Source organism: Lethenteron reissneri, chromosome 55 (genome assembly GCF_015708825.2).
Source record: "Lethenteron reissneri isolate LAM-NWPU_2019-01 chromosome 55, ASM1570882v1, whole genome shotgun sequence".
Taxonomy (NCBI): Eukaryota; Metazoa; Chordata; class Hyperoartia; order Petromyzontiformes; family Petromyzontidae; genus Lethenteron; species Lethenteron reissneri.
In genome coordinates, this window is record NC_083833.1 from 1,856,030 (window position 1) to 1,869,089 (window position 13,060).

Below are 13,060 nucleotides of genomic sequence, written 5' to 3' on the forward strand. Positions count from 1 at the left end.
ACCTTTTACAGCCACGTAATTGAATTGCTCTCCCCATATGAGTCGGCAAAGTAAAATAACAAGAAGGGACAATTTTTTGGGGGGGGAATGCTGTCGTAAGAAGAAAAAGAAAAACCACAACTCAATATTTCAATCGCCGCGCAACGCACGCACGTGGCGAATACGAGACGCCGCTCCTCGATCAACGACGTCGCGAATGAGTTCCTTCTGCGAAGAGCCGCGGCTTCTGACGACCGCGTGGCAACCGTGTCCGTCCGCTCACCTTGCACCGACGGAACGAGCCCCGCGGCCCGAACGAGCAGCAGACACAGGCACAGCGCCGCCGGGAGGACTCGGCGTCGTCCCTCTCGTGCAGCCATCGCCTCCCCGGGGATGATGACTCTTCCCCCACCACCACCACCAGCTTGCTTCTGTCACCTCGGACGCCTCGGCACGACGTCCTGCTGCGGGACAAGAGCCAAGGTCCACTGCCATCGCCGCGCAGAAAACGCCGAGGGGAAAGCAGTCGGTCGGTTGCCCCCAGGGGTTTGTGTTTTCTTTGCGGTAACTTAGAACGCTAATTGGATTTATGTTATAGCCCGAATGGTGGCTTTCATCTCCCTTAACTGGATATACCCTTGGTGTTTAACACACGTATGTATGTTGAACTTCTTTCACACCATACGTAGCCAACCGTGCTAATTAGAGGTGTGGGGGAAGGACAACAAACACGTCAACACAAACACGTCAACACAAATGCGTCAACACAAACGCGTCAACACAAACATCAACACGTCAACACCAACGCGTCAACACAAACGCGTCAACACAAACATCGACACAAACATCAACACCAACACGTCAACACCATCACATCGTTCCCAACGCTTTACGCCATCCTCTTTTCTGACGATTTTGTCCCAACCCGTGCCTGGTAATTGATGTATTTATTTAGTTTAGCCTCTGATACAGCCATGCATTGACAACTCCACTGCTGTGCTGCAATGCTCCCACATCTAAACGCCCTTTTGTAGAGAGAGAGAGGCAATTGCTTAGAGGCAGAGAAGGAATGGCAACTCTTGAACCTGGGCTGGAACAAACTTGCACCTCCGCATTAAACGGTCACCTTGGCTCACCAGTTTTCCCTAACTCACTCAAAAAACTAACTTTTTGCTAACCCCTCAATCCCCCCCTCGTAACCGCCACCGTTACTATTTCCCTCTTCATAGTCTCATCATATCGCGATCACTCATTCCCCGTTCATTCGGTCATTCGTCCGTCATCGTTTACTGTCATCAGTTTCGCTTTCGCCGAATTCACGCGTCGCAGAATCGCCACCCACTGCTTCCTCTCATCCATTTCATTCATCTCCCACCTCCACCAGTACATTCTTATGTTGTGCCGCTGTTAATTCTCTGTCAAGCGCCTTGCTTCAGGCGCTATATAAATTACGTTAAGATAAGATAAGAAGGCACAGATGGCCGGTGAGGAATCAAATTCTAGACGATGTTGGCAGCTTCGGAGAACCAGCGACCTCCCACTGCTTACTCGCGTGAAGAGAGAGAGAGGAAGTAGGGTGAGATGGGAGCAAGTAGTCAGTCCAAGAGCTATCTTGCAGACGGTGAGTGTGATCTGAACACTTTGCCGTTCCAAGACATCTGCAAGTTGCAGGGTGGGTCCCGTTCACCGCTGGATCTCGGAACGGGCGAGTGGCTCAGCGTCAATTTTATTTAGAGAGGCATAGCACCGTTGTATTTAAAGACGTTGTACTCACTGCAGAGAACTGTAGCGACATGACCGCACTCTCCGATAGTTGATGCCAAATTGTGCCGTACGATCTCCCACAATGCCTTGTGGGAGTCTCCGTTATTTTTATTCCAGTTCCGTTCCGATGCCGTATGTGTACGGAAGAAAATCTGATGACGTACACGTACATCATTGGAACGGGAAAGGATAAAAGAAACCCGAGGTTGGATTATAACTCGGTGTTAAATTGATGAATTGTGGCTGCATTGATAACATTACGCAATACTAGTGCCGTAACGCCAGACTACCAGCACAACGTAAGTACGTAAGTTGAACTTCTTTCACACCGTACTTAGCCAACCGCACTAATCGGAGGGAGGTACGGAGTGCTGAGCGGAGGCGCGATCCGCAACCCCCCCCCCCCTGCCCACGTGCAAAGCGCCATCATCCCACTCCCCGTCTCTCTGCGAACACGAACTCGCTCTCGCCGAGCGACTCATCGCCATCGAGTCCAAAGTCGATCGCGAAGTCGCTCAGCAAGCGCGCGTCTCCCGCGCACAGGAACGAAGTTTCGACGCCAGCTGCTTCCACTTACGGCGGGCCGGGTGGCTCCACCGCATTTCAGTTCGGCCCGGACGCTCCGGCGGCGTTCCAATGACTCGACTTCGTTCCGCTGATTCTCAGCGGTAGCACCTGAGCCGAGCGGGCAGCCCCCCCCCCGCTCCCCTTCACTCGGACGGAATGAAATACCAGCGCCCCTGCTTTCGTTTTTGTTTCAAGTCGGGCTCAGGCTGGCAGCGTTGACGATAAATTCACTCGGCGGCCTTGAGATTTGTAGATAACGCAAACCGTGTGCACTGTTGCGTGGATTTTGTAGTTTGCAAAAATGTCACAGAATGCGCCCAATTTTCGCCGAGAGACGGACCGACCGACTCAAATAGACCCCAGGGAGGGATAAACGAATGCATTCACACCAGAGTTAATGTTGCACTATTTTACAATCCACTGATAGGCACAGAGTGATATCCAGCTGGTTCTGGCCATGACATCAGTTCCACGTTGTGTAAAGTTGCGACATGTCTGGGAGGCTCAAGCGAAACACGTGGTGAGCACGGCAGCTCCTTCATCTGCCAGCCCCTCCCACTACTCAGGTAGCCCCTCCCACGACTCAGGTAGCGCCTCCCACTACTCAGGTAGCTCCTCCCACTACCCAGGTAGCCCTTCCCACGACTCAGGTAGCGCCTCCCACTACTCGGGAAGCTCCTCCCACTACTCAGGTAGCTCCTCCCACTACCCAGGTAGCCCCTCCCACGACTCAGGTAGCCCCTCCCACGACTCAGGTAGCTCCTCCCACTACTACTGTAGTGGGAGGGGCTGAACCAGCTGGTTCAGCAGTTCCACTGCTGGATTATTTTTTCCCCCTGAGGACGACCGCTTGTCTTGCGATCGAAACGTCGTGATTTATTCTTTTTTTGTTTTATTTTTCTACCTCCGTGACTTTACCGAAAGAACCAAAGAGTATGGATTCCTGCAGTCACGAAAGCTTCAAATCAATCAGCACCACGATTCGCCCGTGACGTGAATGGAGCACGACGCCAACAATATTTAAACAGAGGACAACATCCAGAATTTTCTCAAATGCTTTTAGGACACCGGGATAACCTTCTTGAAACCACCCAGGACCGTTCCGGTCAAAGCAAGACATTTGGTAGCTTTAACTTGGTGTGAAGTCAAGTGTGGTGTACCTACAGTATGATTTTATGACTATAGCCACATGAATGTGTAACTTCCACCACTAACTGGGTTTTTAACAGCGATAAGTACAGCCCTGTGGTTGCTTTAGCACAGAGAATTGCTTTGGCCCCAATTCCTGTGTCAGCTGCATGTGACATTTCGCCTGATATTCTGCTAAAAAAGGTTTGAATGGTTCCACCAAAAACGACGTGGAAAATTGACAAAAAAAAACAACGTGTTTAGGCCATTTAAAAATATTTGCCTTGTGTAAAATAATATTTTAAAATATAACCAAGCACAAATAATGGCCATCCTGCAGGGTTATCTTGCCACCGCATGTAGCGGCTGGAGAATCTAAACAACTTACACCAAGTCAATCGGACAAAAAAGCACGTTTAGTCTTGAGAGGTCACCGGGCGGCTCAGAGGTCAGAGCGCCGATCAGCTGGCATTGCTGAGATGCTGGGTCCCAATGCAAGTTTTATCCGCCTGCGTTGAGTTGACCGTCTCAGCCCTCTCTCCAATTGCGATACAAAAAAGAGCATATCGCGTTAAACGTCTCTGCACTTAAGTTTGGAGAAATTCCATCTTTTAGAATGAATAAAATACATGCCGTATAGAAATTGATTTGACGATCAGGCGCCAAACGTTACTTTAACAGGGTGTATGGGGAAATTATGTCGCCCAGTGCAGATAAGAGATTCGCTTGTAGGTATCTCAGAACTCTATGGTTTTTTCGGAAAAGTCACGTAGTTAAAAATAAAACACAAATCAATGCAAAAACAACTAAATTAAATCACGACGTTTCGGAGGCAACACAAGCTTCCATCTTCAGGTGGAACCGTCACAGCAAAATTAGTTCCACCTGAAGACGGAAGCTTGTGTTGCCTCCAAAACGTCGTGATTTAATTTGGTTGTTCTTCATTTATTTAATTTTTAACTACGTGACTTTACCGAAAAACCCATAGAGTATGAATCCTTGCAGTCACGAACACTTCAAATCTGGTATTTCAGAAGTCGTTCTGATATATCCGCTTCCGTGTGCCATTCTCTACCATGGGAGGTAGCCCTGCTCGGCAAGAGTTCTGAATGGATTTTCCGTTTCATTAAACGGCACCGTTAACACAATCAGGATGCAATTTGGGTGGTTGTACAAAGTAAGTAAATAAACCAATTTCTCAAAGAAAATCATCCTTCGCGGCATGCGTGCGATCTCGCGCCTTTGCCCTGCGTAGCCTCTGCCGGCCACGTGTTCTTTGTAATAGAAGCAAGATGCCGCGGCATGCGAGCGCGGCGCAGATGAGAGAGAAGCGGGGCCAGGGAGGGGAAGGGGATGGAGCAATGAGTATTTGAGGGTGTATTTTTGTTGTTGTGTCTGTGAACACAGTCCACAATGGGGGTCTGTTGCACGGGAAAAAATTGTGTCAATGTAAAAAAAAATCGTATTAAAACAAACAAAAACCGACACGATGAACACAAACAAAGTGCCGAACAAGCGAGCATTTTTGTGTTTCTTCTGATCTAAAAAACTACGAATAATACAAAAGAGTGCGGTCACATCAAGGAGACTCGCCGCTGCAGAGACCACGGAGCTCGCCGGGAGGACGGCGTGCGGTCACCGCAGCCGTCGCACCGACCGCGGTTCAACCCAACGAGGTCCAGGCCTCAACGGGGGCTGCCAACTCCATCGAGGGGATCAGGCCCCAACGGAGGCTGCCAACTGCACTGAGAGTCAGGCCCCAACGAACGCTCCCAACTCCACCGAGGGTCAAGCCTCAACGAGGGCTCCCAACTCCACTGAGGTTCAGGCCTCAACGGGGGCTCCCAACTCCACTGAGGGTCAAGCCTCAACGAGGGCTCCCAACTCCACTGAGGGTCAGGCCCCAACGGAGGCTACCAACTCCACCCAGAGTCAGGCCTCAACGGGGGCTCCCGGCACCACGCGGGAGGAGCACAATGGGTCTACTCCGAGCCACGTGCGACTGCCCGTCTGATGTTGGGTTTGTTGTTGTGCTTCGTCTGCCTCTGCGGGAAGTGGGTGTGGTTGCTTTGACACCATTGTCGCGGTGGGTGGGGGGGATTTGTTGCTGCAGAGTCTTTGCAACAAACCCGGGTCTTTCATTGCATTGTATTTTTCACTTACACGCGTTAAATACGCATAAATGAACATGGTGGATTTTTGGTTTGTTTTAGAATGCAATCGTAAACAAATCAAATCGGAAATGAGGATTCGCTGGTGGCGGCCACCGAGGAGATGGAGTAATGAAATCAGTTCATGAGCGGGTCCTGGGTGGAATGTTACATCGCAGGAGGCGTCATAGAGAGGAGGCGTCTTAGAGAGGAGGCCTTCATCCAGCAGTGGATTAACCAGAGCTGACGATGCCCACCGTTTGTGTGCCGCACGACGAATCCGGCGGGCCTGTGTTCGATTCCCAGCTGGGGCTCACATCAGTGGCGAAATCGGGCTCCATCCTCGTTCCCCAAATCTTCACCAGCCGATGTTGAGCAGCGGTGGTTTTGAAGTGTGGTCAACAGGATCGTCAAAATGCAAACAAAAAGAAACAACTCTGAGAATGATAAGTGCATATCATTATCATTATCAGAGTTGTTTCTTTTTGTTTGCATTTTGACTGCTTGTGTTGTGGTTATTGCAAACATGCTCCCTTGTATAAAGGTGTCAGTTTTTGTACCAGTTGAAAGGGTAAAAATAAGGTCTCATAGTGTAATACGATTTAACTATTTTTTAATTTTACCAGCTAAGGCCCACTGAGCTGTATAGCTCTTTTTCAGAAGTGAACTGGCCTCAAATGATAGCTCAACGAAGTGACTTACCATCTCGTGTGAATGTATCGCGGCCAAACACTCAAAAACGCCACGTTGTTGAAGCGAAATTTGGAGGGAAAAACCGGAGGACCCGGAGGAAAATCCACGCGGCCACGGAGAGAGAGAGAGTCATGCAAACTTTAAATATTCAGGCTGTCAGGGTCGGTATAGAACTCACGACCTCCTGTATACCAAGGGAGGTAGTTAACATCTCGCCACCGTGGCACCCCTAACCCCACGGCGTGAAGGGCACGGGGCCCGTTGTGTGAATGCCCTCTCCTTGCATGACGGTGCCGGCTCTCACACTCGAGCACAATCACCGAGGAATTGTTTCTTTTTTGTTAAAGAGGCAAGCTGGCACGGTGGGGCCTTTTTAACCGCGAGAATGCGAAAGGCTTTTTTGTCCGACTTGAACGCTCCCCTATACAGTACGTCTGCCCGTCTTCCTGTCGCTAACGTATGCCTGTCCGTACGCAAGTGTGTGTATGTGTGTGGCCTTCTGCCAGTACATCTCTGTGCCTGTCGGCCTGCTCACTTGCGCACCTCTCTACCGGGATCGCCTGCCTCTCGTTCCTCCCTGCCCGCATCCCCGGTCACCTGCCACTCCCAGATTTGTGATTTAAAAAAAAAGGTTTACTTCACGACCGATGGAATTTTACCGGAAATCTGGACAGGCTGCAGATCGCAAAGTGCCCACCCTGGAGTTTATGGGCTGTGGGAGCTTCAGAGAGGAATTCAAAATGACAGGGGGTGCTGCAATCACTCCGACACCGAGGGCGTGTGAGGAGGTTGCAGCCCCACCTCGTGTGAACGAGAGGCAATTAAAGGGGACCTCAGCAGTAGTTCTGCGATATCATGTTCCACGGGCTGCTCTCTAACGTGGGGTGATGTTACACTGCTCTCTGCGCGAGCTACGAATTGGCATTCCTTAGCCCCGTGACGTGACGCCGATAGCCCGAGAGGAATGCGATTGGAAAAGAAAAGATCGTTTAGAAGTTTAACAGCGTTTTACAAAACGGGCACACGCGCGCGTGTCTGTGTGTGCGTGTGTACGGCATTTCATGCGTGAGCTCGGCGGTTGAGAGAGGTCAGAGGTGACTCTAATCCCGCTCGCTCGCTCGTTTGCCGCCTGGGCTGCGCTCATGAAAACGACGCCGCCTCGAGTGTCGGCCGCTCGGTCATCCATGGAGCCGCACGAAATCATCCCGGGCGACGCTTGGGCCGCGGGGTCACGGGCGACTCTGGCACGAGCCGGGCATGGAAGGACCATCAGCGGCAGGGGGAGCACCGATCCGATAAGCAACCGAGTAGTCGCCCATGCGGTCTCGCTCGCTGCGCAGGTTCGGAAGTTTGTAAGTTCAGAAGTTCACAAATTAGCAAATTCGCGGGTTCCAAGGTTCGCAGGTGCTCGTGCTCGAATCTCCCTGTTTTGCAAATTGCAGCTGTTCGACGCGAACTAGAACCGGGGCTTAACATTTTCTCGCTCGATGTTTTTCCGGAACGCTTCTAAGCTGGTTTGTAGTAGGGATCATCGACACAAGGCACTACCACTCCAGTGCAAGGTATGCCTGTCTATCATAATCCTGTATTATTGTACCCGATTCTGCTGAATACTCAGGGCATTCAGGACATCTGGTGAGCCGAAGCACTATTCTCACGTGTGTTTTTGCACTCCACACACACACACTACCACAGAGACAAAGATCCCGCGTGTAGCCTTAACAGACTGTTAGGACAAGTGCTGTAAGCGAGCACCTATGAAGGCTGTAACGGCAAATGAGGGGGTGGGTGGGCAACACCACGCCCGGCCGCCTTTGTCTCCCTAGTTGTAATATTTAAACACCGCACAAGGTACTCATTCGAGGCTGAGTCGACCTAGCGGAGGCCCAGGACCGGTTCAGATAATCGTCACCGCTGTTCGACGCGAGCGGCAATCGAACTCGCGTCGCCGAGTTCGTAGCGCAGCGCGGCGCTAACCGCGGCACCACCGCTCCCCAAACACCGCCAAAGACAATCATCCCCGCGTGCAGCCTCCACGGACTGTTGGCGTAAGTGCTGTAAGCGAGCAACCACCACCAGGCATACCGCTGCGGCATCAGGATGATAAAACAAGGCGAGGTGGAGGCTGCGTGCCAAAATAAATGTCCGGAACGGTGCCCGCGACTGTTCGGGGTGAAACGAAGCGATGCCTCTTCTTGGTTCTTTCGGTAAAGTCACGTAGAATGGAAATAATCTAATTATAAAAATAAAACATAATAAAATAATTCTCACGACGTTTCGGCCACAACGCAGGCAGCCGTCCTCAGGTGAAGAACAGGTCTTTCGAGAAGACAGCGATGCCTGTGAAGTTTGTTTACTTATTTTGGTGGTCGCCGTTGCCCCCGTCCCATTGCAGCACTCGGTTACTTCGCTTGGCTGACCTCTTGTGCGTTACCTTCGGGTGATTTAACGACGGTGCTACACACGGTGGAGATGGGGCGAAGGAAATGGATGACAAGAGGCAATGGGTGGCGAGTCTGCGACGCGTGAACTCGGCGAAAGTGAAATTGATGACAGTAAATTATGACGAATGGATTGAATGAATGGGGAATGAGTGACAGCCATATCATGAGAATATGAAGAGGAATGGTGGTGGTTACGAGGGAGAGATTAAAGAGGTCGTGGGGTTAGTGAGAGACAGTAAGTGAGTTTTGAGTGTGGAGCATGAAAACTAGCGAGCGTAGGTGCCTGTTTAATGTGGAGGGGAAGTTTGTTCCAGTGAAGGGGTCCCAGAAGAGAGAAAGAGCGAACGCGTGGATTGAGCTCAAGGAGGAGGAGGAGGAACAGAGAGCGAGAGAGCAAAGACTGAGAACGTAGAGGACGAGGAGGCGACACGTAGAGAGAGGCAAGCGTGGCGAGTCACGGTGGAGGCGAGTCCAGGAAGGGATTTGTAGACCCCAAGGGGGAGTGAACTTCTCTTAATCAAGCTCCAAGCAAGCGACGCTAAGCACCGCACCACAGCCTCGTTTCACTTGCGCCGACGTTACTACCTCAACACACAACGGACTCTTGGCAAGATGAGAAAGAGTCGCAGAGTGATTGACGATGAACAATCGGGATGGAGCGGCGGTTCAATTGGTAACGCGCCTCTCCACCTGACGATCTGAGTTCGGTCACGATTATTCGAAACCGCTCCTGGGTGCTTCCAGCCCCCTCCTCCCCCGGCCCCCCTACCTTCACCAATAGGCACTAAACCAAAGTGGTGAAGTATGGTCAAACAATGACCAATGACCGACACGGCATGCGGAGGAGGCCTTCATCCAGCGACGAGTTTACTAACTTCGTCATTATTATTTTATCCAAATATTCATCGCCCTTTCTGTCAAGTCTGCAGTGCCCTTGTGGTAATTACGTGGCTGACAGGCCAAATTGCGTGCAATAACATTGGCGTTGTGGGTTTAAAATGCCCAGTCCTGGGGGAAAGCGGAGTCCCTTGCACGGTTATTTAAAACCTGGGCAGGTGAACTGTTGTTTCTACTCGTACTACTTTCGCGAATTATCTTAAAATCGCAACATGGAACATCATCCAAACCTGTCAATCCATACGGTTTGCCCGTATTCTTGTACAGGGAAATTTCGTTTTCAGGTCCATAAGGCGTACGTACAGCCGTCTCAATACGGGCAAAAATATGTATACGGCCAAATAAAAGCAAGCAGCAGCATCAGCATGCAAGATCTCAGACAGTAGCATGATAAGTCGCATCATTGACACCAATCATTCAAATTAATTCATAAAACTGTCTTTGTTTCGTAACATATTTTTTATCTATTTGTTTGTGTTTCTCCCTTGTGATGGGACTTTGCAGGATGAACGTTGAGATGTATAATGGTACGGGGTGACCAATTGGTCTGTAATAAAGTAGGACACTGATAAGGGGTTGGCAGGTATGCATGAACATCACAATCATCATTATTGCTGCCATTATATTATTTAACATTTATATTGGCGCCTATCACAATTTTCATACGACGTTAATCCTAAGCGTCAAAGAGCCAATGCTGTGTATCGTATTACATCTAGTTAGGTAAGCTCTGGTTTCTTTATAATCGGGGGTGCGTGTTTCTATCTGCAATTGACACTTGGTTGAGAAACACCGCCTAAGCATAACATATTGTGCAAAGAAGCAGAGGGATATATAGAGATGCATGCTTGCAACGACTGCACATCTTGTGACAAAGAGCAGCAAAGCTCATCGGATTCCTCCAGTCGAAGCCAAGATTCTGATGCTGAATTCCACCGAGAGCCATAGAAGAGGAACGCGTGGGTTGGAGAAAACGTGCGGGTCAATGCCGTCAACAAAACTCCGGATTCTGCATCCAGCAAAGTGTGCGGGATTGGGCAGCACACGTGGCTAGGCAGGGGGGGTGGTTGCTGATTTCATGCAGGATAGGCAGGAGAAAGCGAGTGACTGAGTTAGCCTCCAAGGGACGGAACGCTCTGTGGCGCTCCATCTCCCCACGTCCAACGGGGGAGATGGAGCGGGTAAGTCAGTTTGTGTGCAGGTGCTAGCAGGCTCGTAGAGAGATTGCGGGCAGTGGCTTGGGGAGGCCTTCATCCAGCAGTGGATCAGCCATGGCCGATGATGATGATGAAGATAATTACATTCCGATGCTGCTGCTGCTGGTGATGATGCTGCTGCTGATGATGATGCTGCTGCTGATGATGATGCTGCTGATGATGATGATGATGCTGCTGATGATGATGATGATGCTGATGATGATGATGCTGATGATGATGCTGCTGCTGCTGCTGATGATGATGATGCTGCTGCTGCTGATGATGATGATGCTGCTGATGATGATGATGCTGCTGATGATGATGCTGCTGATGATGATGACAGCAAGACGGAGCTTCACAACTCACGCGTCTTCCTTTCGCAAACAACGTAAGACACACTTCACTCGCTGCCAACAACCGCACGAACCCGACGACGAAGTCTCTCCCGCGTGCTCCTTGGCGATGATTACGCAGCACGCGCCGGTAACGTAAACGCACAAAAAAAAAACCTCCACACACAAAGCAAGAGGCTAAACTGAAAGGGGCTGCGGACAAGTCCTGTTGCAAACTCTCTAGAGGGGGGGACGGGGGCTCGGGGGGGGGGCGCTCACCATGCGAAGGGACAACAGCTAGGGACGAAGCCGGCAGGAGGAGGAGGATGAAGAGGAGGAGGCGGTGGGGATCGAGCTGATCTCGCAGTCCGCGCGGTGCCGAGCGAGCGGCGCTCCTCCCGCTCCCCTCTCGTTGCTGTTTGCCGAGTTGGAGTCGCGGCTTCCGAAGGGAACAACCCCAGAAATGTTGAAAGCGCCCGGGGCTGCTGCTGCTGCACCTCCCCCCACCGCGAGCGAGAGACGGAGTCGGCGCACCCCGCACGCCCTCGGCAGAGCCCTCAAGGCGCGGCCGCGGTTCCAGCAACAGAGCGCTCAGCTCACTAAATCCGTGGCCTCCGCCGCTGCTGCTTCTGCTTCTCCTTCTACCCGCGGGGCGTCTCTCGCTCTGCCGAGCCCGCCCGGTTCCACGTTTCCCGTTGCTGCCCCAATTAGGGCGCGCGCGGGTCCGCAAGTGACCTGAAGCCCCCCGCTGCACCCCACGCCCCCAACCGCCCCCCTCCTCCCTCCAGCGGCAAGCGCAGTCGTGCTGGGATTGCTGCTCCACATGCGGCCAATACGGAGACGCTCCAACCCCCACCACCACCACCACCTAGACCCGGCGGCTTCCAACTGACGGGAGAATCCCGTCTCGCACTCACTCCACCAGGCACGCACATTCACCCACTCACTCACCAACCCACTCACTCACTCACCAACCCACTCACTCGTTCACCAACCCACTCACTCACTCACCAACCCACTCACTCATTCACCAACCCACTCACTCACCAACCCACTCACTCACTCACCAACCCACTCACTCATTCACCAACCCACTCACTCGCTCAGCAACCCACTCACTCACCAACTCACTCACTCATTCACCAACCCACTCACTCATTCACCAACCCGCTCACTCACTCACCAACCCATTCACTCACTCACCAACTCACTCACCAACTCACTCACTCATTCACCAACCCACTCACCAACCCACTCACTCACCAACCCACTCACTCGCCAACCCACTCACTCATTCACCAACTCACTCACCAAATCACTCACTCACTCACCAACCCACTCACTCACTCACCAACTCACTCACTCATTCATCAACCCACTCACCAACCCACTCACTCACCAACCCACTCACTCAACAACCCACTCACTCACTCACCAACCCACTCACTCATTCACCAACCCACTCACTCACCAACCTACTCACCAACCCACTCACTCACCAACACACTCACTCACTCACCAACCCACTCACTCACCGCACGCACGCACATTCACCAACCCACTCACCCGCATGTACACCCGTTCAACCAACCCACCCACCCACGCACTCACACGCACACTCGGAATCACCGATGCATCCCCGGAAGGAGCTGAGAGGCGGGATCTGGCATACCGGGGTGATGGGAGTGCTTTTGAAGTTTGCTGGCTGGCTTGCCCGTGTACGCGTGTGTGCGTGCGTGTGTGTGGGGAGCGGTAGAATTCGCTAGCAAGCACTTGCCCCGACAGTCTGTTACAGGCAGGGTTTATCGTTTTGACATTTCTAGCAGTAAAATCATCTTAATAGTCTAAACGCATGTTTTGTAAATGTGGAGGGAAAAACCGGGAGGACCCCGAGACAAATCCACGCGACC

The 13,060-nt window shown here is 51.7% G+C and overlaps 1 protein-coding gene across 1 annotated transcript in view; it reads right to left on the reverse strand.

Moving 5' to 3' along the window:
• Positions 1-11,839, reverse strand: part of LOC133356752 (collagen alpha-5(IV) chain-like) — a 130,337-nt gene extending 118,498 nt beyond the window's left edge. Inside the window, exons 1-2 of the mRNA XM_061574409.1 lie at positions 11,430-11,839; positions 263-443 (exon numbers count right to left, since the gene is read on the reverse strand). Of these exons, the coding sequence (XP_061430393.1) occupies positions 263-359 (97 nt within the window). The 5' untranslated portion in view covers positions 360-443; positions 11,430-11,839. The remainder of the gene's footprint in view (positions 1-262; positions 444-11,429) is intronic.
• Positions 11,840-13,060: the final 1,221 nt, after the last annotated feature.